Genomic DNA, 27990 nt, shown 5'->3' on the forward strand with positions numbered 1-27990 from the left:
ACTGATAACTCAGGACCATCCTGTGACCAGTATGAATGCCTGGAACCCTATCAATCGCTTGTGACCCAAGCCATGCTAATCCTGCCAGGTCTTTGAGCAGCTCCCTCAGATTATCCAGACTTGGGGCACTGTGCTGGAAAACTCCTCCTGGCTCAGTAGCGCCTCCCCATTATCCGCCTCTCCCAGGAGCAAAGACATACGCAGCACAGATTTCAGCAGGCTCCATTTCTCTGCTGCCGCCCACCCCTCCTCTCGGGGGACGCGTTGCTTTCGGTGATATTGATTCCTCTCTGTCCTTGGCTGGAAGGGCTGCCAACTCCCTGGAACAGATTCCCTTTGAAAGGCTGAGCTTGGGGGAGTTCCTAGGGGATAGGACCCCACATCGCAGAACCAGCCCCACGCTTGGCTGTCTCATGAGCCTAACGGGCCATGCAGCAGGAGCTTCCCTCTCGCTCTGGCAGGATGCAGCTTGTGGGTGGGGATGACACCCTACAGGGCCAGCCCTGAATGCCCTCCAAGTGTAAACATGGAAGGGTTGGAGCTGGAGCACCAACTGCCGCTCTGTGACTGCACCGTGTCAAATAGGCTCTTTCTGGGACACCAGTGGCCCCAATTCCCTTTGTGGATCTGGCCTTTGGTCCTTCCTTTTCCGTAGCTGTGTGTTTCCAGGCTCTCGCCCGCTAGGAGAACACAAAATGAGTGTTAAGGGAAAACTTTTAAATTCTATCCCTTGGGCAAAACCTGCTGACCCTGGGGGCAGCTCCCTAGAGCTCCAGGGGACACTGCTCTTATGCTGTCTTCAGCACCTATTACCAGCACCTTCCCACCGTCCCCACAACACAGACAGTGCTGTATCCCCATGGAGCAGAGGGGAAGTGATGCACGAAGAGCCTGTGCCGGCATAGGGAACTGAGCCCCGGTCTCCCGAGCAGCAAGCTGCTGCTGCTCTAACCCCTGGCCCACCCTTCCTCTCTCGTTCACCGCAGCTCAGCTACTCCCCCTGGGTGATGCGAAGTACGAGGAGCAGACCGTGCGAGGGGTGCGGCATCGGTCCGTGCAGCTGGCGTGCGGCGACGTGGTAGCGCCCATGGTGGTTTTCTGGAGCTTCACCAAGCGGGGCTCGTTGGTGCCCAGGGCCGTTGCCATCAGCAATGGGATAGAGTCCAAGGTGGAGAAGGCTTCTGTGGCCCTGGGGCAGGTGAGCCTGAGGAATGGCACCCTGGAAGTGAGCGACCTGCAGACGGCTGCCCAAGGGCGCTTCATGTGCCAGGCGATGTTCGAGGAGGATGGCGAGATCAAAGCTGGCTACTTCTACATAGAGCTGGTCGTGCTGGGTAGGTAGCGTGGAGGCCGCGTCACCTCTGGGACTCTCTGAACAGGTATACGGAGGCACCAGTCAGGGTCCCCCAACCCTAAGCCACAGTCCTACTGTGCTCCCTTCTGCAGTGCCCTGTTACAACACTTGCAGACCCACGCCACCAAGGTGGGGTGCAACTGCAGCAGGCAAAATGAGGCAGAGGGAGGGGAAGTGGGGCACACCCAGGGTGGGACTAGAATCCAGGGGCCCTGACGCCCAACAATCTCCTCCAATCACTGCACATGCACCCCCACACGTCTGTGCCTTGTATCCCTGCAGGTGAAGCTGCCCTTGAAATGGTGCTGCCTGCAAAGATGATGGGAGACGGAAGAGACCCATTTGGTCCCAGCTGTTCCACCCTCCCAAGATGTCCCCTGCAATATGTTCCCCACCACCTAACCCAGCCTGTCCTTATTATATTGCAGTAGTGCCTAGGACCAGGCACTTCTGTGCTAGGTGCTGTACAAACACCGAACAAACAGGCAGTCCTTGCCCCAAAAAGCTTAGTTCTTAGTGCCTCCAAAAATAGGACTTCCTCTGCTTCCTTCTGGAGGCTCCTCTCCTGGGGACCCAGTGCTACAAGGCCTTATGTAGCATGGCCAACATTCCCCTCAGTCAGGAGCAACCTGAAGAGAGCCCTTCGGCACAGGGTTGTGTGAGGGGAGTGAGTGAGATGGCAGGGCTGCCTGCCCAGCTTTACTGACCTTAACTACAACAGCACAAATCTGCGGGCACAATGGCATTCTCAGCTCTGGGACCTGGCGTTCTGCGTGCCCTCTGTGCCTGGATCTCACCTGGCTAGAGACTGCCAGGGAGAGAGGGACATCCCCAGGCATCCTTCTGAGCAGAGTGGTGTCCTACACGGCCACGCTGCAGTCACATTCTGCATCATCACGCAAGCAGGTGCAAAGCAAAGCAGACGTTCTGCTCAGCAATCTAAGCAGGCGCACTTAGACCTCTTGAAATCCAGCTGGAGTTGTGGGTGGAGCTGCAACATTGTGGCTGAATCCCAGTATTCCTGCTAGCGGGGTTACTGTCGGAGATTTTCATCCAGACCCGTGAGGAGTGTATATTCCACCTTTCCTGGGATACCCAGCGGTTCTCAGCTCCTCTCCATGCAGTGTGTCTGTTCACATGTGCTCTGCTGGCTGGAGATGGATAGACTGGCAAATACTTCTTGGTTACTGGGAGATTTTCTTCCTGAAGACTGTCACTCAATGCCGGGCAGCCACTTCCTGCTGGTATGTCCATGAACTCCAGAGCGCAGGGGCTCGCTGCCGATGGAAGAGCTGTCATCTATCCAGGGATCAAAGCCTCTTAGCTTTCTCTTCAGTATTAGCTGCATACTCTCATAAAGGCAGAACATTTCATAGATTCATTCAGAGTTTGAGGCCAGAAGAGACTGATTAGATCCCCTAGGTGGACCTCCTGTATATCAAAAGCCAAAGAATTTCAGTCCCATCAGGTGTTTATTCCAGCTCACATCAAAGCCATGTGAGCCAGGTGCTGTTAGCATCCTTACCACAATCACTGGAGATATAAAAAGGGAGAGATTTGGGGTTTCTGAGTCTGTAATTCCAGAGCAAAACCAAACATGGCAACAAGGCAGAGCTGGGAAAATGACTCACTAATAATTCATTGACTGAGGGATGGGACACGTTTGTGAACAATTCATTGCCTGCTCCGTAGAGGAGGATTATTTACTCATTGGCTGGTAGGAAAACTCTCTGAATAAACTTCCTGGGAATAGCAACCTGTTCTAGGAATTCTAACACCTGGCATTTGTCTGGCGCCTGCCCTGGGAGTACCGTAGAGCACTTTAGGTGTCAGTGAACTGAGCTTGCCCTGATAAGGAGGTTGAGGATAACTATTCTCATTTACATATGGGGAAACTGAGGCGGGGGGGAGGTTAGCGCCAACATTTTCAGTATTAGCCTCTGATTTGGGGTGCTTCAGTTATTTATTGCTGTGGTGGCACCAAGGAGCCCTGCTCATGGTCCAGAGCCCCATGGCGCTAGGTGCTGTACAAGCACAGAACAGAAAGACAGTCCCCACCCCAAAGAGCTTACCATCTAAGACTAAGACAAGAAGTAGGTGGCCACAGACAGATGGATGGGGAGAGAAAGGAGGCAATATTGGCTAGCATGACCGGCCGTGGGCTCAGCTGGTTATCAGGTTCTTACAGGCATTACAACAGAGGAGAGCCCCTGCAGCTCCTACCACTCCATTTGGGATTGTGGATGCCGAGCAGCTCTGAGAATCAGGCCATGGGTGTGTCGAGTTGGGCACCAAAAAGCAGAGGCCACACACGGCTCTGTTGGCTGAAGCGGCACATTTTAATGGTGGTGGCGGGGTGCTCCCTCCCCCCGGGTCCCCTCTGATCCGAACCGTGCAGAGGTTTTCAATCTGCCCTGGGCACAGAATCAATCGAGTGCAGCATCACAGAGTGCCTGCAGCAGCCAAGAACAGAGGCACATGTGCAAGTGTCTCTGAGACAGCCGTGCCAAGTGACAGAGGCTGGCTCCAGCAAGACAGTCACTCGCAGTGACACAACAAGTGCTCTCTCTCGAATGGTTCCCAGCCTGCAGCGCCGATGGCTCTGGGGTGGACACTGCTCCTCTGGGCTGCTCTGTAAAACCAAGGGGCTGAGAGTCCACTGGCCAGGCACACTCTATGAGGTCAAAAGTCATGAGTTAGGTGCCCCCCAAATTCATGAGAATGGCTTTAAAATCATGAGATTTATAAAAAATATGCCATTTTGATGCTTTTGGGGGAACTTTTTGGCTGCCTTGGGTCACATTTACGCACTTTTCTCCACAGCCACTTACTTTTTTTCATGCCAGCTGAGAAGCTCATGTCATCTCCTGACTCCACGAGCTGGGGCTTTAAGAAAAACACCAAATATCATCAGGCTTATAATAAAATCATGAGAGATGGCATCACAGCAGCCAGCCACTGGATTCCTGTGGTACCTGGCAGGGCCACCAGAGTTAGTCATCAACAGACTCACCTAGGGCAGCCATGTCCCCAGCACAGATACATGTGTGCACTGTGGGAACAGGCCGCTGCCCCGGGAGTAAATGGAGAATTCTGATCAGGGAGCCTGTCATGGTATAAATCCCCACTCTGAACCTTAGCGTCCAAAAGACGGGGTACCAGCATGAATTCCTCTAAGCTTAATTACCAGCTTAGAACTTGTAGCGCTGCCACCAAACAGGAATTCCAGTGCCTGGTACACTCTGGTCCCCCCAAAACCTTACCCGGGGAACCCCAAGACCCAGACCCTCTGGATCTTAACACAAGGAAAGTAAACCCTTTCCCTCACTGTTGCCTCTCCCAGGCTTCCCATCCCTGGGTTACACTGGAAGATCACTGTGATTCAAACTCATTGAATCTTAAACAGAGAGGAAAATGCACCTTCCCCCACTCCTTCTCTCTCCCCGAGAGAGACAGTAATCCTAACATAGAGAGAAATTAGCCTCTTTCTCCCCACCAGTTCCCTGGTGGAACCAGACCCAGCCCCCTGGGATCTCACACCAGAATAAAAAAACAATCAGGTTCTTAAACAAGAAAAGCTTTTAATTAAAGAAAGAAAAAAAGTAAAAATTATCTTTGTATATTTAAGATGGAATACGTTACAGGGTCTTTCAGCTATAGACACTGGGAATACCCTCCCAGCCTAAGTATACAAGTACAAATTAAAATCCTTCCAGCCAAATACACATTTAAACTCCTCCCAGCCAAATACATATTTGCAAATAAAGAAAGCAAACATAAGCCTAACTCGCCTTATCTACCTAGTACTCACTATTTTGAACTTAGAAGAGCTTGTATCGAAGAGATTGGAGAGAAACCTGGTTGCACATCTAGTCCCTCTGAGCCCCCAGAGAGAACAACAACCAAAAACTAACAGCACACACACAAAAACTTCCCTCCCTCAAAATTTGAAAGTATCCTGTCCCCTGATTGGCCCTCTGGTCAAGTGACAGCCAGGCTCACTGATCTTTTTAACCCTTTACAGGCAAAAGAGATATGAAGTACTTCTGTTCTATTAACTCTTACTTATCTGTTTATGACAGAGCCTTTTGTACCCACTTCACTCTTGCTCGGCACCACTGTAAATGGCTCCAGCAAGTGCAAAGCAGTGGAGAATCCAGGCCCTGGAGGGGCATAGACTAACATCTGGATCCAGACATCCCTACTGACAGGAGAGTTACTGCTGGTCTCGGGGCCACTACTGGCAGGCACCGGCTGTTTGTTAGAAGAAGAACTCAGGGCATTTATCTCCAAACCCAGCTCTCCCCTCCCCTGACCCAGAGCTTTCACTGATGTCAATGGGCATTGGCTCTCCCTCCTGGTGCACCAGTCAGTCAGCGGAGGACTCTGGTACCTGGCGCCATGCAGAGCCCGGCAGCCAGGTCACGGGGGTTTGCTGGACCCTGTACAGTTCTCCCCCTGGGTCAAGGGGTCAGAGCGAGATTCTGAGAGGGCACCATCAGTGGCACAGTGCTCCGGTGCCCAGCACACATCTTGACAGGGCAGGATGAGAGGGATTGCTCTCCCCCTTTCCCAGAGGGGGGCCAGGGGAGAGCTGCCCTTCCGCCCCTGCTGCCCCCTCAGGTTGGGGAAGGAAGCCGTGGTCTGATCCAGGAAATGCCTTCCCCATGTACTCCCCCATCCCCAGCATGCCTGGTCAGGTCCCAGTGCCCTGCTAGCTCCATCTCTATGGAGGGCAGCCAGCTGGCTCTGGGGCTGGGAGCTGGCCTGGCCCTCTCCTGGCTCTGTGAAGAACCATCCGGGCAGCTCCCCTGTAGACTCTGGGCTCCAGCAGGCTTCGGAGGGCAAGTGCTGCAGATGGCCTGCCTGGCCCTGCACCCCAGCTCATCAGCACCAGGGCCTGGACGCTCGCTGCCTCCAGTTCAATCCTTCAAAAACAGTGGGCGGCTGGGAAGCCTTAATCTTCTTCCCTCTCCCCATCACCTGTCCGACCTCCCACTGCCTCCTTCCCCCAGCAACTCATGGCTCCCTGGCCCCTCTGACCTCCCCCCCACCCCGTCCTGCCTCAGCTGTCTCTGTACCCCCCAGAGCCTTTCTCTGCAGGACTGTCCAGCCCCCTCCTGCTGCCCCACCTCCCTCTGATCTGCCGTCTATGCTGAATGATCATCCCAGACAATGCTGCATTGGGAGCAGCTTCCATGGTGGGGGGCTGACCGACCCCGCCGCTTTATGGCTCCCTAGAACCTTCTCTCTGTCTCTAGCAATTCGTTAGAGTGGGTCTGAAGGGCACAGCAGAAAAATCACACGCTTGGGAGTGTAATGGACGAGCTTCTAATAGCAAGGGCTGGCTTGGAAAAGAACGGAGCAGGTCATAATGGAAAGGATTAGTATGGAAGGAATGGCTTGGCTGAGATGGGACTGGAGCCAGCTAGATGGAGAGCATGAGGATGGGGGCATGGTGACGAGGGCTGGAATGGGGCGGTTTCGAGTGGATTGAATGGGGAACGGGGCAGAGTGCATCCGAAGAGGCTGCAGCAGGTGAGCTCACATTCGAGCTGTATGTTTGGTCTCCCCTAGTTCCCGTTCCGAAGCCCTTCCTGCAGATGACCGACTCTACGCCGCTGGAAGGCACGGTGGTGACGATGACGTGTGCGGTGAAGGAGGGGACGCCCCCCATCGAGTACTCCTGGCACCGCCACACCAACAGGGAGGGTGCGGTGGCTGTTGCGGAAGCTGCCGGCGGGCTGCTGAACCTGACGGCGGCTAACCGGACTCACATGGGCTGGTACGCCTGCACTGCCCACAACGAGGTCAACAGCCAGACCAGCGACAGGATGTATCTCGACGTCATTTGTAGGTGACCTGCAGACAGGAGCAAATGTCCTGCCCCTCGGCTTTGCTGTCACAAGTCCCCCTCCAGGCCCGATCCTGCCAGCTGCTGAGTGCCCGTAACCCCTACCAAGGCCAGAATCCTTTGTGCTGCCTTCCCAGGCACCCCTGGGCACATGGCCCAAGCAGCAGCCCAGCTGCCCCGGTGTCTGACAAGGACCGAGGATTTGGAATGGAAATAAGATTATGATCCCCCCAGAAAACAACTGCTGGCAACCACTTTGGGGGTCATAACCCCATCCCTGCCCCCAGCATTAGGGGGTCAGAGCGGACCCCCCCGCCATTCCCGGGCTACAGAGCCCCACGTCCTATTCCTGGACCAAAAAGATTCAGATAAATGATCTAGCTGCGAGACGGTCACTGAACAGAGCCTCTCCCCTTCCTGCCATCAGCCAGGTGCTAACCACCTCCTACTTCATTCTGCAGATGGCCCTGATGAACCCGTGATCACCGTTGAGCCGTTTGCTATTAACCAGAATGGCTTCTCAGCTAACGAGCAGGAGGAGGTGATTCTGACCTGCCTGGCCCCTTCCAACCCGCCCAGCCACTACTTCTGGTTTTACAACAGCTCCCAGATCTACTCTGGTCAGAAGTATGTGATAGCCAAGATCTCCCGGACTCAGACGGGCACCTACACCTGCCTGGCCCAAAACACACTCCTCAATACGCGCACTCAGACCACCATCATCCTCACTGTCTACTGTAAGTGCGTCCCTCCCCATGGCTGGGCACGCGGCCATCTGGGTATGCGTTCTCTCTGACATGTGCAGCGGCATCCCCCTTCTGGTCCCATCTTCTCTGTCCTCTGCATTTCCCTCCCTTACTTCCCTTCTTTGATTCTCATGGTCACCCATTAGCTCAAGAGGTACCAGGGAAGCTAGGGAAGAGCTCTTCAAGCTTGAGAGTAGGCAGTTTAAGTCTCATGAGAAGAATGGAGAGGTTTCCACCTCTGTTGCTTCCGAATGATCCAGACCAAGCAGGGACCCAACCTTTGTGAGAGCAGAATAGCCTCTTCCTCAGGACCACTATCATTCAGGGCTTAGCACCTTGGGATGGAAGGGGGGCAGTGTTGTGAGATCGATGGTGTGTGTGGCCTAAGGCAGCTGTTGTGTTCTTTCTGGTTGGGCTCCTCCAGCTGGGCCGGCGGGGCTATGGGGGATCAGAGACGGGGTGTGTAAGTGATCCAGAGGCAGGTCGTCTAGCAGATGATCACAAAGAGAGAGTGTTTGCTCACAGCCGTGGCAAGCACAGCAGTAAACATCTGGGCGCATGCTTCCACTTGGTTTGGATCTCCAGCTTAGGCTGCTGTGCAGTGGTGCACGAGGGCCTGGAGAATGAGCTTCTGGGAGAGACACTGGGCCTAGTGATGACAGCGACCAGGGAGCGGAAATGCCTAAGAAAGCAGAATTCTCTGCTAAATCCTGAGGCCCCTGAGCCGATAGCTTTGTTCCTTGCAACATCCACCTGCTCCCCCTTCATTTAGACCAGGTGTCAAGCCCTCCAAACCCTTTCCAAGAAAAGCCAGCCATTCAAGGGGCCAGATTTCTGGGAGAGGCCACTGGACACGTTCCAAGATATTGATGGGGGGGATGCTGGCAGCTGGGGAGGCTGGGATGGAGGAACTGTCATGGGGATCTTGGCAGGTGGGTTGGGGGCTTATCACAAGATGAGCAGGGGGATTTGGGCAGATCAGCGAGCTGGAAGGACTGGTCAGAGGGACTGGGTGGATTCCAGCAGCTGGAAAGCGTCACTCGAGGGGGTGAGGGTGCTGGAGGGTTGTGGCAGCTGGGAGAGGGGTTGACTCTAGTCAACAACTGGCACTGAAACTGCGACACTTGCAAAGCTGGCACCTGACTGAAAAATCAGCGTCAGGTCACACTGTGTCCAAATATCTCTGGCTCCGCACAGCGGGGCAGACATCTTGCGGACTGTCCCCAGTGCATCAGAGTGACTCAGAGCCACTAGGTTGCTGTCCCATCCCTGGCACTCCAGAGCATCTCAGAGCCGCTGGGTTGCTGTCCCATCCCCGGCACACCAGAGCGTCTCAGAGTCACTGGGTCGCTGTTTCATCCCCGGCACACCAGAGTGTCTCAGAGCCGCTGGGTTGCAGTCCCATCCCCAGCACACCAGAGCATCTCAGAGCCGCTGGGTGGCTGTTCCATGCCCGGCACACCAGAGCATCTCAGAGCCGCTGGTTGGCTGTCCTGTCCCCGGTGTGCCAGAGCGTCTCAGAGCTGCTGGGTCGCTGTCAGTCCTCAGCTTGCTGCTTTCTGCCCTCTGCAAGCTCCAAAGATCCTGGGTGTCACTGCATTGAGGCCACAGCTACCCCCCCTAGGGTACAAACCACCATTCCAGTGAGGGGGCAGCCTTTACAGAAGAGGGGCCACACGCCTGCCCTGCCCCTCCCTCACACTGGCGCTGGCTCAGGCGCCTTGCTGAGGAGCAGTCTCATGGTACCAGAGGGACAGCAACGTACCCAAGGGAACTCGACCTCTGCTCTCCATCCGCTGCTCTTGCTCCTCACATTCCCACCTTAGCACTGATGGCAGCCAGGGCCCGCCCAGCACATCTTGGGCTCAGCGATCCAAACCCACGTCGCAGGCCAACGAGTACCCTGTGCTCTCCCTGCTCCTCTCCCGTGCTCCTACAGCGCTTCGCCAGGGAGCTGGCCCCATTGGGAAGAGCCCTGTCATGGGATAAATCCCCACTCTGAACCTTAGCATCCACAAGATGGGGTACCAGCATGAATTCCTCTAAGCTTAATTACGAGCTTAGAACTTGTAGCGCTGCCACCAAACAGGAATTCCAGTGCCTGGTACACTCTGGTCCCCCCAAAACCTTGCCCGGGGACCCCCAAGACCCAGACCCTCTGGATCTTAACACAAGGAAAGTAAACCCTTTCCCACACTGTTGCCTCTCCCAGGCTTCCCCTCCCTGGGTTATCCTGGAAGATCACTGTGATTTAAACTCCTTGAATCTTTAAACAGAGAGGAAAATTCACCTTCCCCCCTCCTTCTCTCTCCACCAATTCGCTGGTGAATCCAGACCCTGTCCCCTGGGGTCTCACACCAGAATAAAACAATCAGGTTCTTAAACAAGAAAAGCTTTTAATTAAAGAAAGAAAAAAAGTAAAAATTATCTTTGTAAATTTAAGATGGAATATGTTACAGGGTCTTCCAGCTATAGACACGGGGAATACCCTCCCAGCCTAAGTATTCAAGTACAAATTAAAATCCTTTCAGCAAAATACAAATTTGAACTCCTTCCAGCCAAATACACATTTGCAAATAAAGAAAACAAACATAAGCCTAACTCACCTTATCTACTTAGTACTTACTATTCTGAACTTATAAGAGCCTGTATCACGGAGATTGGAGAGAAACCTGGTTGCACTTCTGGTCCCTCTGAGTGAACAAAAACCAAACACTAACAGCACACACAAAAACTTCCCTCCCTCCAGATTTGAAAGTATCCTGTCCCCTGATTGGTCCTCTGGTCAGGTGACAGCCAGGCTTACTGAACTTGTTAACCCTTTACAGTCAAAAGAGATATAAAGTACCTCTGTGCTATTAACTTCTACTATCTGTTTATGACAAGCCCACAGAGCCACACGGGCAGATCTGCCCTGTGGTACCTGGCTCCCTGGCCCCAGTGCATCTCCTGCGCATGACAGCCCCAGGCAGCAGGCCTTGTGTTCTTCCCGGTGTTGCTAACTGCTCTTGCTGTTGATACAATCTTTGCCCCACGCACAGATCTGCCCGAGGGGAAGCCCAGCTGCACACCAGTCCCTGCTGCCAATTTCCGGGACATTGCTCTGCAGTGTTTGTGGCCTGGCGGGTTCCCCCCAGCACAGCTGCGTTGGGTGAGAGCCGGCTGGGAAGCAGACGCTGCGGCGTCCTACTCCAATGCTACCAGAATTCAGCGAGGGGTGGACGTCCAGAACGGCAGCTCGTACACCTGCCTGGCCTCCCACTCAGCGCTCAGAGAGGATGCTGTCTGCACCACCACTGCGTGTAAGTACCCTCACACTGCCCCATCAGAGCCACCCAGGAATAGAAACACCAGGTCCTGTGCTCTGCCCCGTGAGAACCCACACCAGCTTGGTCTCCAGCTGGCAGGTAGAAACAAGGCTGACGCTGTAGAAAGCAGCTCTCCTAACAAGGGCGCAGTTCCTCCTTGCTTACTGTAAGGCCTCAAGTGGACATTCAGGGCTCCAGGAGCCTGAGCAGATGGCACCATTCATCTGGCAACAGGGAACTACATGGGTACTGCATGGCTGCAGCGCTGTGACATGGCTAGTGAAGGTGACTTGCGTAGGAGCTTGCCTTGCTCTGGCTTTCATTCCCAGAGCAGAAAGAGGAATAAGGTGCTGATGCCCTCAGTGCAAACGCTGATCCTACAGGCGAGATGGCTGCAACGTCAGGAACCTGTGCAGCCACGAGTCTAACTTTCCAGGCTCACCTGTATTCCAGAACCACTTCACTCTGGAGGGGTTTTGTTTGTGAGGTGCCTGTAGGCCATGAAATCACTTCCAGAGCCTGCAAAACCCCATCGCGGTCACATCATGTCCCAGCGACGGCTTTACTCAATGGGATGATGTCGCTCATCCCATCCCATCATGATGAACCAACCCAGCATCATGACATAAATATCCAAGGGTCGCTTGTGCCTGACTAAGATGATGGGCCTGGCAGGCCGTGCTGGTCCTGTGGAAGCAGACACAGGTGGTGCAAACCCCAGAGAGTGCTGTGGTCAGCAAGCTAGCCCAGCACTCAGGGGTTCAGGACTCCCATGGGAGGTGCAGGGAGGTCTCCAGGGGTGTGGAGGAATGTTAGGGATGTTGGCATGTTTTCTCCTTGTTCCTTCATGGTCTGGTCTAGTCCCTCAGTAGAGATAACGGTAACGGGCTGGAGAACCTGTGGGACTGTACCTTAGCATGGCCGCTTGGGCATGGATTTTTAAGAACCCTTTCCCACATGCATCTGGCTGAGACTTTGGTGTCTTGGCAACTGTCACAGCTTTAGGCCTGATTCTCCTCTTACTCACACAGACGTAAGTCCATGGAGCTCCCCCCAGGGCCAGCGAGTGCTGGTTCACTGGGGTATTTACTGCATGAGGCCCAGAGCTTGTATGTCAGAGGTTCTGGGGCAAAAAGTGACCTTTGGGGCATTTGGAAACACCCAACTTTTCCCAGTTTATGTGGGGAGAGCAGAGACCTGGGGACACGCATGATGGGATGTGCAGCATCTCCACCAGGTGAGATGTGGGCAGGGATGCTTGTCTCTAAGATGCTGTCTCTGTCCCCCAGGGGTCCCCGTGGGGAACCCCACCTGTTCTGCCATAGCTACGAAGCAGAACGAGTTCCTCATGCTGTCCTGCGACTGGGCAGGTGGCCTGCCCCGTGTCACACTCTGGTGGAGAGACTGGAGGAACCGCGTGCTGGGTGGCTTGAAACCATCCAGCAACATCTATGTCATGCAGTCCAACAGCACCCTTGGGGGCAAGGAGTTCACGTGCATCGCAGCCCACCCGCTGCAGGCCAGAGCCACGGAGTGCCTTGTCCGGCTGGGTAAGCAGGCCGGCTGCCACCCGGTGGGGCCGCAGGGACTTGTGGGCCATGTAACTGCTGGCAAAGCAAGTGTGGGGAGTGCGGGTGGGATGTGGCACCAGTTCTGCAGTTCCTGGGGCTCTGACCGAGAGGCAGATTCCACAGCTTCATGGCTTGGCTGGAATGACCCCCGTGCAGGCCAGAAACAGGGAAAATCCAGGCAGGATCTGGCTCATGAACACTCTTGAGGACAGTTGGCTGAAGAGCGTCCTCAGGTGTCATGGTATAATTTCCCACTCTAAACCTTAGTATCCAAAAGATGGGGTACCAGCATGAATTCCTCTAAGCTCAATTACCAGCTTAGTACTTGTAGCGCTGCCACCAACCAGGAATTCCAGTGCCTGGTACACTCTGGTCCCCCTAAAACCTTGCCCAGGGACCCCCCAAGACCCAGAACCTCTGGATCTTAACACAAGGAGAGTAAACCCTTTCCCTCACCATTGCCTCTCCCAGGCTTCCCCTCCCTGGGTTACGCTGGAAGATCACTATGATTCAAACTCCTTGAATCTTAAACAGAGAGGAAAATGCACTTTCCCCCTCTCCTTCTCTTTCCCCCTCCCAGACTCTCCCTGAGAGAGACAGTAATCCTAACACAGATAAATTAGCCTTTCTCTCCCCCTTCCCTCCTTTCTCCCCACCAATTCCCTGGTGGATCCAGACCCAGTCCCCTGGGGTCTCACACCAGAATACAAAAACAATCAGGTTCTTAAACAAGAAAAGCTTTTAATTAAAGAGAGAAAAACAGTAAAAATTATCTTTGTAAATTTAAGAGGAATATGTTACAGGAGTCTATTTACGCTATAACACTGGGAAACCCTCCCAGCCTCAGTATACACAGTACAAATAAAATCCTTCCAGCCAATACACAATTTTAAAAACTCCTTCCAGCCAAAACACATTTGAAATAAAGAAACAAACAAAGCCTAACTCACCTCATCTACCTAGTACTCACTATTCACTGAGCACGATTAAGAACCTGTATCAGGGATAGAAGAGAAACCTGGTTGCACGTCTGGTCCGTCTGAGCCCCCATAGAGAACAACAACCAAAAACTAACAGCACACACAGAAACTTCCCTCCCTCCAGATTTGAAAGTATCCTGTCCCCTGATTGGTTCTCTGGTCAGGTGACAGCCAAGCTCACTGAACTTGTTAACCCTTTACAGTCAAAAGAGACATGAAGTACTTCTGTTCTATTAACCTTTAACTACCTGTTTATGACACCAGGCATGTGTCGGAGCCCCAGGTGGGGACCAGGCGCCATGTCCACCATTCACTGGCTCACAGCGAATATTGTGTGAGTGACAAACCTCACCAGATCCCGAGCCTCAGTGCTCAAAGTGGCCAGAAATAAGTGAGGGACTCTGAAAGTGACATTACATCTGCCTCCCTCTCGCCTCACCTTCCGCCCCAGCCACAGCTCTGCTCCTCCTGCAGTTTTGGGGGCTCTTTACTCCCCTCCCCAGGCCTGGAAGAGGCTGCAGCAAGTCCCCTGTGCCTCCTCCCACCCCAGATGCTGGAGAGGAAGGCAAGAAGGGCGTAGAAGTTCTCCCACTGCTCACAGGGAGGGAAGAGGGATGAAGGGACAGAGCTGCCCTGAGCTGCTGGGCCCTCTCTGCTCTCCCTCACCCCTCCTGGGAAAATGGGGTCTGCTCCCGAGGGAGGGGGAAAAGCTCTGGCTGCCCCCTACAACTGCTCCACCCCAAGAGGCAGAGCAGGGGGCTGAGTCGGGTTCCAGGACAAAGCTTCTTGAGCTGGCAGATGGGGGAACTGTGCCCCGATGATAGGCACACTCAACGCAAATGCTAGGGGAGGCAGCCCTGGCGGGTGGTCTGTGTGCATGTAGGAATGGCCTCGTGGGCTCCCATGGCCGCCATCTTGGTGATTCCTGACTCAGAGCACTTGGTTTGCAGCCCAAAGCGTTCCTCACAAGGGGCCAGTAGTCCTCACTCTGCCTTCAGTGACACCTGTGCCATCTAGAGTTGCCAGGCATCCGGTGTTCAACGGGAGCCTGGTGGCTCCTGTCAGCACAGCTGACTGGGTCATTAAAAGTGTAGTCGGTGGCGCAGCGGGGCTAAGGCAGGCTCCCTGTCTGCTGTAGCTCTGCGCAGCTCCCAGAAGCGGCTGGCATTTTGCTGCGGCTCCTAGGCAAGAGCGTGGCTTGGGGGGGTCTGTGCACTGCCATTCCAAGCGCTGGCTCTGCAGATCCCATTGGCCAGGAACTATGGCCAATGGGAGCTGCAGGGGCAGGGCCTGCAAGTGGGAGCAGTGCACAGAACCACCTGGCCATGCCTCTGCCAAGGGTCCGCAGAGACATGCTGTACCCCCAGCCAGAGCCATCACCCCCCTGCACCCCAACCTTTTGCCCCAGTCCAGAGCCCCCTTCCACACTCTGAACCCCTCATTTCTGGCCCCACCCCCGAGCTCACACCACCAGCTGGAGCCCTCATCCCCTCCCACACCCCAACCCCCTGCCACAGTTCAAAGCCCCCAGCCTCTCACCCTCTGAACCCCTTGCCCCCACCTCCCTAGCCAGAGCCCCCTCCTGCATCCCACACCCCTCCAAGGCCCCTGCCTCAGCCCAGTGAAAATAGGCAAGTGAACGAGGGTGGGGGAGAGCAAGGGGGAATGGAGTGAGTGGGGGCAAGGCCTCGGGGGAAGGGGCAAAGCCTTGGGGAAGGGGCTGGGCAAGGGTGTTTGGTTTTCTGCAATAAGAAATTTGGCAACCCTTGTACAGTCCCCCCGTCATCACCAGGGGTGCTCAGGGGTTGTGGTGGGCAGTATTTGGCCTTGCACTGGAACTGCAAATTAGTTATCAAGCCTGGTGATGATGCATGAGCTGGAATAGACCCTGGTTCCCCTCCCTGAGTTGAGTCACTCTGCAGGGCTCACAGGACAGACCCCGACTCCCCTCCCCAGGCTCCCTGCGGGGCTCACGGGGCAGACTCCAGCTCTGTTGAGGGTGAGGTGCCCTGTCTGGGCACCGCTCTCACTGCAATGCCCCCTGTCTCTCTCTCTCTCTACAGATGTTCCCAAGCTGGCAGCCGATCGCACCGAGGTGTCGCTGTTTGAGGGCAGCGAGGTCCAGCTGGCCTGCACGCTGCAGGGCCCGCACCTGGGCTCTGAAGTGTTCTGGTTCAACAACAAGCACCAGGTGATCCGGCCGGACGCTGCAAGGTACAGGCTGCAGCAGGGCGATGCCTGGTTCAACCTGACCATCCGGGACACTGAGTGGATGAGGGACAGCGGCACCTACCACTGCGCGGCCATGAATGCCGTGGGAAACGCCACCATCCCCATCAGGCTCCACGTGAAGAGTACGGCAGGGCAGGGCGGGTGCTCATGGGAACCACACAGGAGCGGGTGGTGACAAACAGGGGCTTGGCAGAGTTTAGAAGGAAGCAGGTAGGAGTGTGCTGGGAAGAAGTGGATGGGAGGGTCTCGGGGACCATGGGGTAGGGAGGCAGAAGGAGAAGTGGATGAGGAGGTCTGGGGGCCCCATAGCAAGGGCTTGGGCAGAGGAAATGGATGGAGGGGGTCTGATGGGGTCCACCGGGAGTGGGGAGGAGGGGAGGTGGGTAGGGAGTTTGGTGGGGCCCGCATGGTGTGTGGAGGGAAGGGAAGTGATGGAAGGGTCTGGGCCAGGGGTGGAGATGAGGGTAAGGGTGTGCTGGGGAATATGTGGGCAGGAGGTTTAGTCATGAGCTTGTTCGGAATGTGGATTGGTAGAAGCATATCAATGGCGGGATGAAAGGGAACTCGAGAGATCATCCAGAACAGCCCCTGTGCTGAGGCAGGACTAAGTATTATGTAGACCATCCCAGACAGGAGTTTTTCCAACCTGTTCTTAAAAACCCCCAACAATGGAGCTTCCACAACCTCCCTGAGCAACTTATTCCGGTGCTTAGCTACCCTGACAGGAAATTTTTCCTAATGTCCTAAACTGCCCTTGCTGCAATTGAAGCCCATTGCTTCCTGTCCTATCCTCAGAGGTTAAGGAGAACCATTTTTCTCCCTCCTCCTTGTAACAACCTTTTACGTACTGGAAAACTCTTCTCCAGACTAAACAAACCCACTTCTTTCAATCTTTCCTCACACGTCATGTTTTCTAGACCTTTCATCATTTTTGTTGCTCTTCTCTGGACTTTCTCCAGTGTGGCCACATCTTTCCTGAAATGTGGTGCCCAGAACTGGACACAGTACTCCAGTTGAAGTCTAATCACCGTGGAGTACAGCAGAAGAATTGCTTCTCATGCCTTGCTTACAACACTCCGGCTAATACATTCCAGAACGAAGATTGCTTTTTTTGCAACTGCATTACATTGTTGACTCATATGTAGGTTGTGATCCACTACGACCCCCAGATCCCTTTCCACAGTACCCCTTCCTAGGCAGTCATTTCCCATTTTGTATGTGTGCAACTGATTGTTCCTTCCTAAGTGGAGTACTTTGCATTTGTCCTTATTGAATTTCATCCTATTTACTTCAGAAGGTTGGACAAACGCGTTATGCAGCCCTGGGCTCCACAGAGACCATGGGGTGAACTCCTAGGGGTTCCTGTTTCATTCAGCCCCTTGGTTTCTATGACAGAGTGAGGTCATGTGGGACTCTGGCAAACCCCAGGCTCTGGGGACTGGGCTGAGGCTGGTTTCACTCCAGGTGGGGGAGGCAGGTGCAGCCTTTTATTACCTGACTGGCCAGTTGTACCTTGAATACAACAAGAGAGGAAGGAAAGGAGCGTGTGCATGAGAACGGGAGTGAAAGATGAGGGGTGAGGTTGTCTCTCTGGGTGCGTGCGTGTGTGTGTGTGAGAGAGAGAGAGCAGCATAGGGTCAGAGGGGTGAGGTTGTCTCTCTGGGTGCGCCACTGACACGCTCCCTACCCCCTGCAGAATACCCGACGCCCCCCAACGTGACGATCAGCAAGCTGATGTACACCCGGCAGCGCACCGAGGTGCAGCTGGAGTGGGTGACGCAAGGCTCAGGGAACCTGACCGGCTTCGTCGTCCAAAGGCAAGAAGCAAAGAAATCCTCGCTGGGCCCGTCCCGGTTGGCAGCCCGGGCCTGGGAGACGGTGGCCAGTGACATAGAACCTGACATCCGGGACCACAGGGTGGGCGGCCTGGACCCGGCAGTGGTGTACGCCTTCCGCATCCTGGCTGTCAACCACCGCACCACAGGGCACCCGTCCGAGGGGAAGACCCCAGGTGAAGTGACTAGGCCCCAGACTCCGGCTGGGCTCCACTCTGCGGGCTGGAGTGGGGGATCCCCTACTGCAGCGGCTGTCCACCATCCATGTGTCCAGAACCCCACTTCCTCTCCCAGGGCTGGGCCTGTGTGGGGCGACGGAGGAGGAGGGGGTCTGTTGGGGTGTGAGTGAGGTGGGGCGAGGATGCTGGGCTGTAGCGAAAAGCAGGTGTATCTCTGTCCTGTTCCAGCTAGACGGGTAGGACCAGGCAGGATTAGCTTCCAAGCCCCATTTATTCACCCAACCCCTTTAGGATTCTTGTCACATTGGGATGAAAGGCCTGGAAAGCAGCCGGCTCCCAGGGCCATGTCCCTCCCTGGGTGTGAATCACAGCAAACAGGACAGGGCTGTGTGGAGCTGGCAAGGCTGGACAGAGCCCCACAAGCAAGACTGGGCCAGAGGTGAGTAGGTCTTTAGCACAGTTGGATTGTGGGGGTATAGATTGGTGTGATTGCATTGACATGTAGTGGATGGTGTCATTGTATTGGGGTGTTGGGGATGGTGTTGTGTTGGGGTGTAGGGGATGTTGTGATTGCACTGGAGTGTAGGGGACAGTGTTGTATCGGGGTGTAGGGGATGGTGCGATTGCACTGGGGTGTTGTATTAGGGTGTAGGGGATGGTGCATTATGATGCAGGGAATGGTGTACTGGAATGTAGGGGATAGCGTTGTATTGGGGTGCAGGGGATGATGTCATTGTATCAGGATGCAGGGGATGTTGTGCTGGAAAACTAACTACCATTGCCACATCATGCAGGGAATGTTTCAAGTGTTCATAGTGGAGCTGAACAAAACTGCTCACAGAACCTGAAGACTGGGCCCTACTGGTGCAGTGGAAGATGGCTGGGACAAGGGTGTTGCGAGTTGGGAGTGCAGGGTATTGGCAGTGCAATGCAGAGGATTCCAGGAGTGGAAGGGCTGAGGGTGCTGTAGTTCAGGATTGAGGAGCATTGGCAGTCACTTTGTCTGTTTGTTCAGGATCGGGGTCAGCTATGAGCTTGGGGAGAAGTGAGGCATTGTACTCAAATTCCACCCAGCATCACAATCCTAGAATCTGAGAAGCTGAGTGCATTTTCATCAACTGATGAGCAGTGGCCTGTAAGTATTAGGTTTCAGAGTTAGCACACTGAGGCAATAGGAGCAGGTCACACCTCCTTTACAGCTACTGGCCTGACTCTGTTCTCACTCACGGTTGATCAGAAGTGTTCCACCTAACTTCCTGGAGTGTGTGAGATCATAGTGGCACCCAAGGGTTCTCTGTCTGCAGACTCATTCAGACCACACTACAGCACATTCACACTTCGAAGTTTTCTTTGCAGACACGGGGAGGCAGAACCAGATTTGTCCCCAAATTGAAGGTTAAATTCTGCAGCACTGTTAGAGCCATTGGTGAGACGCTGGTGAGATGCAGTGGCCAGGCCTGGTTTGCGCCAGTCCTGCTAAGTGCCCATCCCAAATTTGCAGAACAGGAATTCTCTGCCCTGAGAGAGGCAGGAAGGAGGCACAATACCAGAATCAAGGGCAACTTATGGACTCTTCTTTGGGTACCAAAGGGATCTTGGATTATAGAGTGGATTAGATGCTTAACTGTGGGGATTTGTGCTCATGTGTGGTGTTGAAGAGACAGTAAGGAAGACATTCCCCTTTCAGGGCAGGCTACCTGGGAACTTGAGCGCCTTGGCTCAGATCAACAAAGGTATTTAGGCTCATAAATTGTCAGTGGAAGTTAGGAGTCTAAATAGCTTTGTGGATCTCGCTCCTGCTGCTTCCTGTAGAGCAGGGAGTCAGCTGGGTACCCCCATGGCCCATTTCCTGTGACTGCAGGCAGGGTGCTTGCACTGGGCCATGGTCCTTTCCCACCCTCACTTCCTGTGCATTAGTGGGGAGCTCTGGCCTCGACAGTTTCAATCAGGCATAGACTGATCACCAACCAGGTCTGAATCCACCTTGGCCCCCTCTGAGAGATAGAGGAGAACACCCACCTCTGTGCTGACGAGAGAACTCCAGCTGGCTGCCAACAGCCAAAGAGCTGAGTAGCTTCCACCCAAAATGAGCTCTCCTGGCTCCTGCTGGAAATGCTGTTATGGAGCGAGAGGGGCCTGGTTTGGGTCTCCACTTATGGAAAATCATGTGGAATTTAATGGGAAATGCCACTCTGTCCACAGGCTTATTGAGCCTCTCTGTGGGGTTTGAGGAAGACTATCACTGCTCTAGACTTCACCTTCTCTTGCATTCTGGAGGGGAATTTCTGCGGGAAAATAGAGAGTTCCTCCCTATTAGGTCCACAGGACTTATCCACTGAGAAACGTACTGGGTGCAGATACCCCAAGTCCAGCCACCAGAGAGGGACTCTGATAACTGCTGTCATCTGGCTGGCTCATGAGCAGAGGCCCAAGGAACACCCTCTGGGTCTGTTGGTGCCATTTGGGGCATGGGGCACTTCTGTGCCAGCAAAAGATTTCCCTGAAGTGGCAGGTGGGACCAGTGGGACATTATCAGCCCACCCCCCTCACCTTATCTGCCACATTTTGCTGCAATTCAGTGCCCGTCCCTCCCGTACACCCCATCTCCTCAGGACAGCATCAAGAGGGATTGGAAGCGTGAACATCCCTGGCTGGTCCTGGATCGAGACTGAGGGGGTGTCTCTTGAGCATGGCTCTGCTCTGCAGGGCAGGAGTAACAGCTGCCGGGAGTCACCGAACTGCCCTGCCCCTTGGATGGGCTTAGTTAGAAAGGGCTGTCCGGGGTCTGACAGTGACCTCCATGAAAGGGTTACCATGGAAAGGAGCTGCTCTAGCAACAGGATCCGCCCCGTGTGCATGATCACCCAGTGAGAGTTAGGCCTGATGATGCAATGCTGCTAGTGTGGGATTTCATTGACCAAGTGCTGATGACCTACTGGAGCGCTGGTGTGGAGAAATTTCTGCATGGTTCAACTCTTGTGAAACTCAGTAGCTGTCTGCCTAACTCCTTTCTAGGATAACAAGAAGCCCAAGGCAAGAGGGTGCTAGGTCTAAAATGATGTCAGCATGACCAGAACGAACCCTTCCCACTGCTCCTTCCTCTTCCCACGCCTCTTCTGGGGTCCCTCTGTGCCTCCTTTTGCTGTCCCTGCCTCTCCGTTTGCCTCCTGCATGTCCCAGTCTGCTGTATCTCCCCAGCTGACCCTGATGCATGAGTCGCCAGGAGTGGGTGTCGATTCCTGGCGGTGCTGTGCAGTGTGGTCTGGAGGGGACCCCATCTCTGATGACTTCAGTGTGATTGTCAATTCTGTTCCTCATCGTCTCGTTATCCTAATTGCACGGTTTCCTGCAGAGGATTATCCTTCCCAGGGAAGCACACCCCACTGCACAGCCCCAAGAAGTCACTCTGCTCACTTGTTTACTTGTCATTGTTAGCCCTGGCTGCGATTCGGGTTGGTTTCACTCACCGGGGCTATCTCTGCGACACACCAGAATCCACGCTGCATTTGTTCCGATAGGGGATACGACATAGGGTGACCAGAAAGCAAATCTGAAAAATTGGGACAGGGGGTGGGAAGTAATAGGAGCCTATATAAGAAAAAGACCCATAATCGGGACTGTCCCTATAAAATTGGGACATCTGGTCACCCTAATGCAACGGGAGGATGCTCTGAGTCACATTTTCACAGAGGAAACTACTCCAATTTGGCGTCATTATTTATACGACTGGCTTAAAATACCCTTGAAATTCCTGGAAAATGACTTCTCTTTAAAGTGCGACTCACGCCTGAAAAATGACTAAAATGATCCCTTCTCTTTGCTGGCTGGGAAAAGATTTGTTTTCCCCTGCAAAATTTTTCAGCAAAAAAAGCGTTTGTTTTCACTGAACTTTTCCTTAACATTTGGTTGGTTTTTTAGGGGGTGGGATGGAGTCATCAAAAAACCAAAAAAGTCTCAGTTTTTGGCATTGACATTTTCAGTTAAAGCCCTACAATTTCTGATGGAAATGGGGATTTTCACCAAATGATTTCCATTTTCACTGGGAAGCCATTTTTCTTCAATTAAAAAGTCTCAGCGAAAACTTTTCAACCAGGTCTCCCCCCTGTGGGCACAAGCATTGGATCTGCTGATTTTGGGGACCAAAATACCTAGGCAACCCAAGCATGGACTGCACCCCATTGTCCTAGGTCCTGTACAACCCATAGAGCAAAAAGATAGCCTCTGTCTCCTTGAGTACAGCTCTGCTGAGCTGGCTTGGCCTGAAGGCCCTGCCGTGCAGAACCAGCCCAGCACCAAGAGAGGCAGCTGAGGTGTGGTCCGTCCTGGGCAGCATGAACAGGCCCCTTCGTTGTGTCCCGATTGGTTGAGTTGAGCAGCCAGTCAGGGGGCCTGGGCCTTGCTGAGGTCACAATGTGGCCTGCAGGACCTCCAATACAGAGACTGACGCGTGAGAAAGGGCGAACTCAGTGTGACCCTCAGATCCCAGGCTGAGTCGGCAGGGTTGTCAGCAAACCCCCTTTTCCCCTGGGCACCGAGCACCTTTAGGGAATAGCCATGGAGCCCCGTGATGCCCTTTTCAGACAGAGACGCATTTTAAAACCTGCTTCAAGGGCATTTCTCTGAACAGCTCCCCAAGGGGTGCCGCTAGCGGACACTAGCTGAGCACCGATCTTCACCGATGTCACTGGCGGGAATGATCCATGGACATGGAAAAACCAGGGTGTTTGGGCCTTCTCTGCTGCCTTTCATGGGAGGGACTCAAAACACTTTCTGAACATTAAGGCACACAACACCCCTGCCAGGCAGGTAAGTGTCATTGTATAGATGGGGAAACCGAGGCACAGATTGTCAAAGGGACTGGAAGCCTGGGTCACACCTCTATTCAGTAGCAGAGCTGGGGATAAAACCCCGGGGTCCTGACCAGCTCAGCACTGTGAACACTGGCTAGCCCATTCTCAAATCCCTGGGGGATCGCTGCACAGCCATGGAGCTGTTAAAAAAAGCGCTGCCCGGCTTAAATGATGTTGATGGTAAGAGGTAGAATGAAAAAGAAATTTGGCCCAGATTAACCAGGGGGCATATGAGTTGAGGGCTGAACGCAGGTTCCCATGAGGCTCCGGACCGCGCCTGAACCACACGCCGCTCCTTCCTTCCCAGCGCTAGACGTGACCCCTCTACAAAAAACAAGGAAGAAATGGGTGGATTTTCTTGTCCATCTGTATGTGTTCACATTTGATCCAGTGGGTCAGTTAAATCAGGGCCAATCTCTCTGCTCAGAAGGGAGTGTACAAGTGGTGGAAAGTTTTCTGTTGTGGTTGTTTAATGCTCAGCGCTGGCCCTGCCACGCACAGAAAGATCAGCCCCGCCCAGAGGACATGGGTGGCGGCTATCATACGCCAGGGGAGGCTAAGCCTCCCCTAACCCAGGCCGTGGCCTCACCCACACTTCCCCCCAAGACCCCGCCCTCGCTCCCCCTCTCCCCCAAAGTCAACGGAGGCTCAGTTTGGGCCAGTGGCCCGGGGCTCAGGGCAGTTTGGCTGGGACTCCTCCAGCCATGGGAGGGAGGGTGGGGGTCTCGGGGCTCTGGCGGGTGAGGGGGTGGACGGGGTGGGGCAGCAGGGCTTCTAGCAGAAGGGATGGCTCCTGGGGCGACCTAGCCTCCCCAAAGGGGGTGTCATGGTATAATTCCCCCTTCTGAACCTTAGCGTCCAAAAGATGGGGTACCAGCATGAGTTCCTCTAAGCTCAATTACCAGCTTAGTACTTGTAGCGCTGCCACCAACCAGGAATTCCAGTGCCTGGTGCACTCTGGTCCCCCCAAAACCTTGCCTGGGGAATCCCCAAGACCCAGACCTCTGGATCTAACACAAGGAAAGTAAACTTTCCCCCAACCGTTGCCTCTCCACGGCTTCCCCTCCCTTGGGTTACCCTGGAAGATCACTGTGATTCAAACTCCTTTGAATCTATGAAACAGAAGAGGAAAATTCACTCTTCCCCCCTTCTTTCTCTCTCCCCCTCCCCAACCCTCCCTGAGAGAAAAGTAACTCTAAACAGAGAGAAATTAGCCTCTCTTCCCCTTCCCTCTTTCTCCCCACCAATTTTCACTGGTGAAATCCAGACCCAGTCCCCTGGGTCTCACCAGAATACAAAAAAAACAATCAGGTTTCTTAACAAGAAAGCTTTTAAATTTAAAGAAAGAAAAAACAGAAAATATCTTGTAATTTAAAATGGAATAGGTACAGCGGTCTTTCAGCTATAGACACTGGGAATACCCTCCCAGCCTCAGTATACAAGTACAAATTAAAAGCCTTCCAGCCAAATACACATTTGCAAATAAAGAAAACAAACATAAGTCTAACTCGCCTTCTCACCTAGTACTCACTATTCTGAACTTATCAGAGCCTGTATAGGAGAAATTGGAGAGAAACCTGGTTGCACGTCTGGTCACTCTCAGAACCCAGAGAGAACAACAACCAAACACTAACAGCACACACAAAAACCTTCCTCCCTCCAGATTTGAAAGTATCCTGTTCCTTGATTGGTTCTCTGGTCAGGTGACTGCCAGGCTCACTGATCTTGTTAACCCTTTCCAGGCAAAAGAGACATGAAGTACTTCTGTTCTATTAGCTCTTAACTATCCGTTTATGACAGGGGGGTTCACCCATTGCCCATGCCGACAGAGCTTACAAACTGCAGCCAAAATCGAAATCTTCCTCTTGTGGCAGGCACCAGGCCAAGTGGCTGTTCTGATTGCTCCCTTTGCTGTGCTCGTGTTCCCCCGCTGCAGAACGAGCTGTGCTGGGCACCACTGGCCGAGGCCTCTCTGTGATTGTGCCGGGGCCCCAAGCCAGGGCAGCCCCTTCTTCAGCATGTGGCTTCGGACACAGCTGGTGGGCCTGGTTCACCCTGGGAATCTGCCACTGGCCTGACCTTACGCCAGGTGGAATCTGGCCCATGGAGAGACCCATCTTCAGCACTGCAGCCCTTCTCCTCCCCTTCCCTCCCTGCTCCACAGTGGAGCGTCCTCCCAACCAGGGCTGAGCTCATCAACCAGCTAGGAGAGAGGTGGCCACCTGGGCTGGGCTTGTGGCCACTTAGCCACATCAACTCTGTCCCTGGGTCTGCCCCGGATCGGAGCTGTTCTTGGTGGTGAAAATTGTTGCTGAAACTTGGCAACAGCTTGCAGTGCCCCCTAGCCCCAACTGTCGGAGCCAAAGGCCACGAGTGAGACGGGGGTGGGCCCTAACAGATCAGAGCTCCAACAGGAGGAAATATTTGAGTTTAAATGCCCCAATTTGGAGTGGGGCTGCCCTGACTCCAGGAGGGCCATTAGAACTTGCTCCAGTGGTTACAGTGCAGGCCTGGGGTCCAGGATGCCTGGGGTATAGTCCCTGCTCTGCAGCTGACTCGCTATGGGGCCTTGGTCAGCTCCCTTTGCCACTGTGTGTTTAGTCTCTCCTCCGTCCAATGAGGTTAACAGCATCTCCTGCGCACAGTGCGACAGGGTTAGTGGCAGCAATTGCCTCCTTTTGGCATTGTGTCACACAGCAAGCTCTGGGCACTGCTGCTGGCCGAGCCTGGGGACTCCTGTGTGTCTGTGTTAACAACCCCTTGTGAGCTGCTCTGAGATACACGAGGGGTGAGATCTGTGGAGCCAGGGGTCTGCACAGGGGGCTGTGTGGCCCTCGCCTGGAGAGCAGGTCCCTGTCTCTAGCAGGCTCTTTGTGCAGGGTTCCCCAGCTCGAGCTGCGTGGTACTGAACCCTGGCCTGCTCTCTCTCTTCCAGCCGACCCCCCTTTCAATGCCTACCCTGCCGTGATGGGCGCTGCAGTAGCAGGGATGGTCGTGGCGGCGGTCACTTCTCTGCTGGCATTTCAATACATCGTTCGGAACCGGGACAACAACCCACGTGAGTGCAGGGGAGGCCAGGGCCCCTTCTTGCTGCCCCGATCAGGAGAAGAAGGCGCAGCAGAGAGCACAGGGCTAGAATATGGGGAATGCCCACACAGCACAGCTAGACTGGGATCCAGCCGATGGTGCCTGGTGCTACAGTGACGGATACACCCTGAACGCTTTAGACTGGGAGGCAGAGGTGGGTTAGGAAGGACAGGGTGCCAGGCGGCGCTGCTGGGGCTTGGAAGGACAGTGTGCCAGGCAGAGGTGGATTAGGATGGACAGCGTGCCAGGCGGAGGTGGGTTAGGAAGGACAGAGTGTCAGACAGAGGTGGGTTAGGATGGACAGCGTGTCAGGCTGAGGTGGGTTAGGAAGGACAGAGTGTCAGGCAGAGGGGGTTAGGATGGACAGCGTGTCAGGCTGAGAGCTGCTCAGAAGGGCAGAGAGCTGGCAGTCCTGAGCCAATGGCTCAACCCTCTCCGCAGTCTGGGGTGTCGGGTGCAGGAGCCGATGTCAATGAGTATGAAAGTGAATTAACTTCCTCATCCTGTGGCCAGAGTGCCCAGCACAAAGGTTTTGCTGCTGCTGGCAGGGACGGCTGGGTTGCCAGCACAGGGCTGTGCGTGAACATTTCCTCTGGCACTGCTCAGCATAGAGGGCCTGCCACTGCCCCGGGCCTGGCCTGGGTTAAGCACATTCATGTTGGAGCCCCAGGTTAGTGGTGATTTGGGATCTAGTGCTAGGACGGCTCTTACCCTGTTATCTCCTTGTGTTGTTCCCCAGGGCTGCACAACCTGATCTTCGGCATGTAAGTGTCCTGGCACAGCCATCCCCTCCCTCAGCTGTGAGCAGACACCCTTGCCCCCCACAGCCGCTCACCCCCGGCCACCCTCCCCTCCCGGGACTACACTACTGATCACGCTCTTATCCCCAAGCTGCCTCCAGAGGGAGCTCCGATAGCTCGGGGCCCTGTGGTGCCCGACGCTGTACCCCCAGGGGCTCGAGATGGGGCGCTCCAGGCCAGCTCCTCAAAGGTGCTTAGGCTTCAGACTTGCACTGAAATCAATGGACCTGCTCCCAAGAGCCAAAAGCCTGGCCAGACAAACAGCGTGTCACGAGGGCAGCCCCAGTCCTGCCCAGTGTTCCCTTGGCACCCCCCACACCTCCTTCCCCATGGCTCAATTTGCCTTTCCTCCCCCCACCCCGCTGCTGGCCAGACGCTCCCTTCATACACATCCGAGGACTTGTTTCCATGGCTCCCTAGCTCTGTGCGCAGTTCCTGCCATGACTCCTGGCGCCTGCTGGGCAGTCTGTGAGGAACGGTTTTAGGCACGTTCCCCCCCTTGTCCCCAGGGCTGGCCCAGAGGCTCACGAGCACATCAGCACGCCAGAAGACGCTGAGATGGCCGCAGGCGTGGCAGAGGCTGAGACGGGCGGGGAGCTTGGGAGCACATCCCCCCCGGTCGGGGAGGCATCAGCAGGTAACTGGGGCACAAGTTCAGCTGATACGACAGTGAGGAGCCCAACTAAGCACATGAGCTAGCCTGCATTTGAGGGTAAGCCTGCCTAAGGTGCAGCCTCCCACATAAATCATTGGTCATCGCGTCTGGTGCTTGGTTCTGCCTGACCAGGATCAGAGGTGACAGAATGTGCTAGCAGTGGGCAGCTGCGTAATAATCTGTCCTGACCTTTCTTCCTGACCCTGCAAATGACTGACTGGCTTGTGCCCTGGAGCATGAGGGTTTATCTCCCTTGTTTATGGCAGTAGTGTGCAGGCCTACTGGGCGGGACTGGGGGGCAGAGGCAGTTAGGGAGGGCTAGGAGTGTTCCTGGAGGACCCTGGTATGCTTAGAGTGCTCACCCAGGACCATTTGCTGTCTGGCGCTCCCAGCTTTCAGTGATTTGCTCTGTGTCTTTCTCTTTTGCAGAGTGTCACCCAGAGCCCCCTGCATCCACCCAGGAGGCTCCCCCAGCTCCAGATCTCGCCGCTGATGACCCTCCGGTCAATGTCACAATCACAGTGACTGCGACACCGTGA

The 27990-nt window shown here is 54.5% G+C and overlaps 1 protein-coding gene across 1 annotated transcript; it reads left to right on the forward strand.

Moving 5' to 3' along the window:
- Positions 1-1033: 1033 nt before the first annotated feature.
- VSIG10L2 (V-set and immunoglobulin domain containing 10 like 2) lies at positions 1034-27990 on the forward strand. Its single transcript, XM_032770033.2, has 11 exons — positions 1034-1334; positions 6932-7207; positions 7670-7945; positions 10996-11256; positions 12552-12812; positions 15877-16167; positions 17742-18056; positions 25845-25967; positions 26736-26760; positions 27306-27433; positions 27881-27990. The coding sequence occupies exons 1-11, from the start codon at positions 1088-1090 to the stop codon at positions 27988-27990; spliced, it is 2313 nt and encodes a 770-aa protein (XP_032625924.2). The 5' UTR covers positions 1034-1087.

This window comes from Chelonoidis abingdonii, chromosome 18, assembly GCF_003597395.2.
Source record: "Chelonoidis abingdonii isolate Lonesome George chromosome 18, CheloAbing_2.0, whole genome shotgun sequence".
NCBI lineage: Eukaryota > Metazoa > Chordata > Testudines > Testudinidae > Chelonoidis > Chelonoidis abingdonii.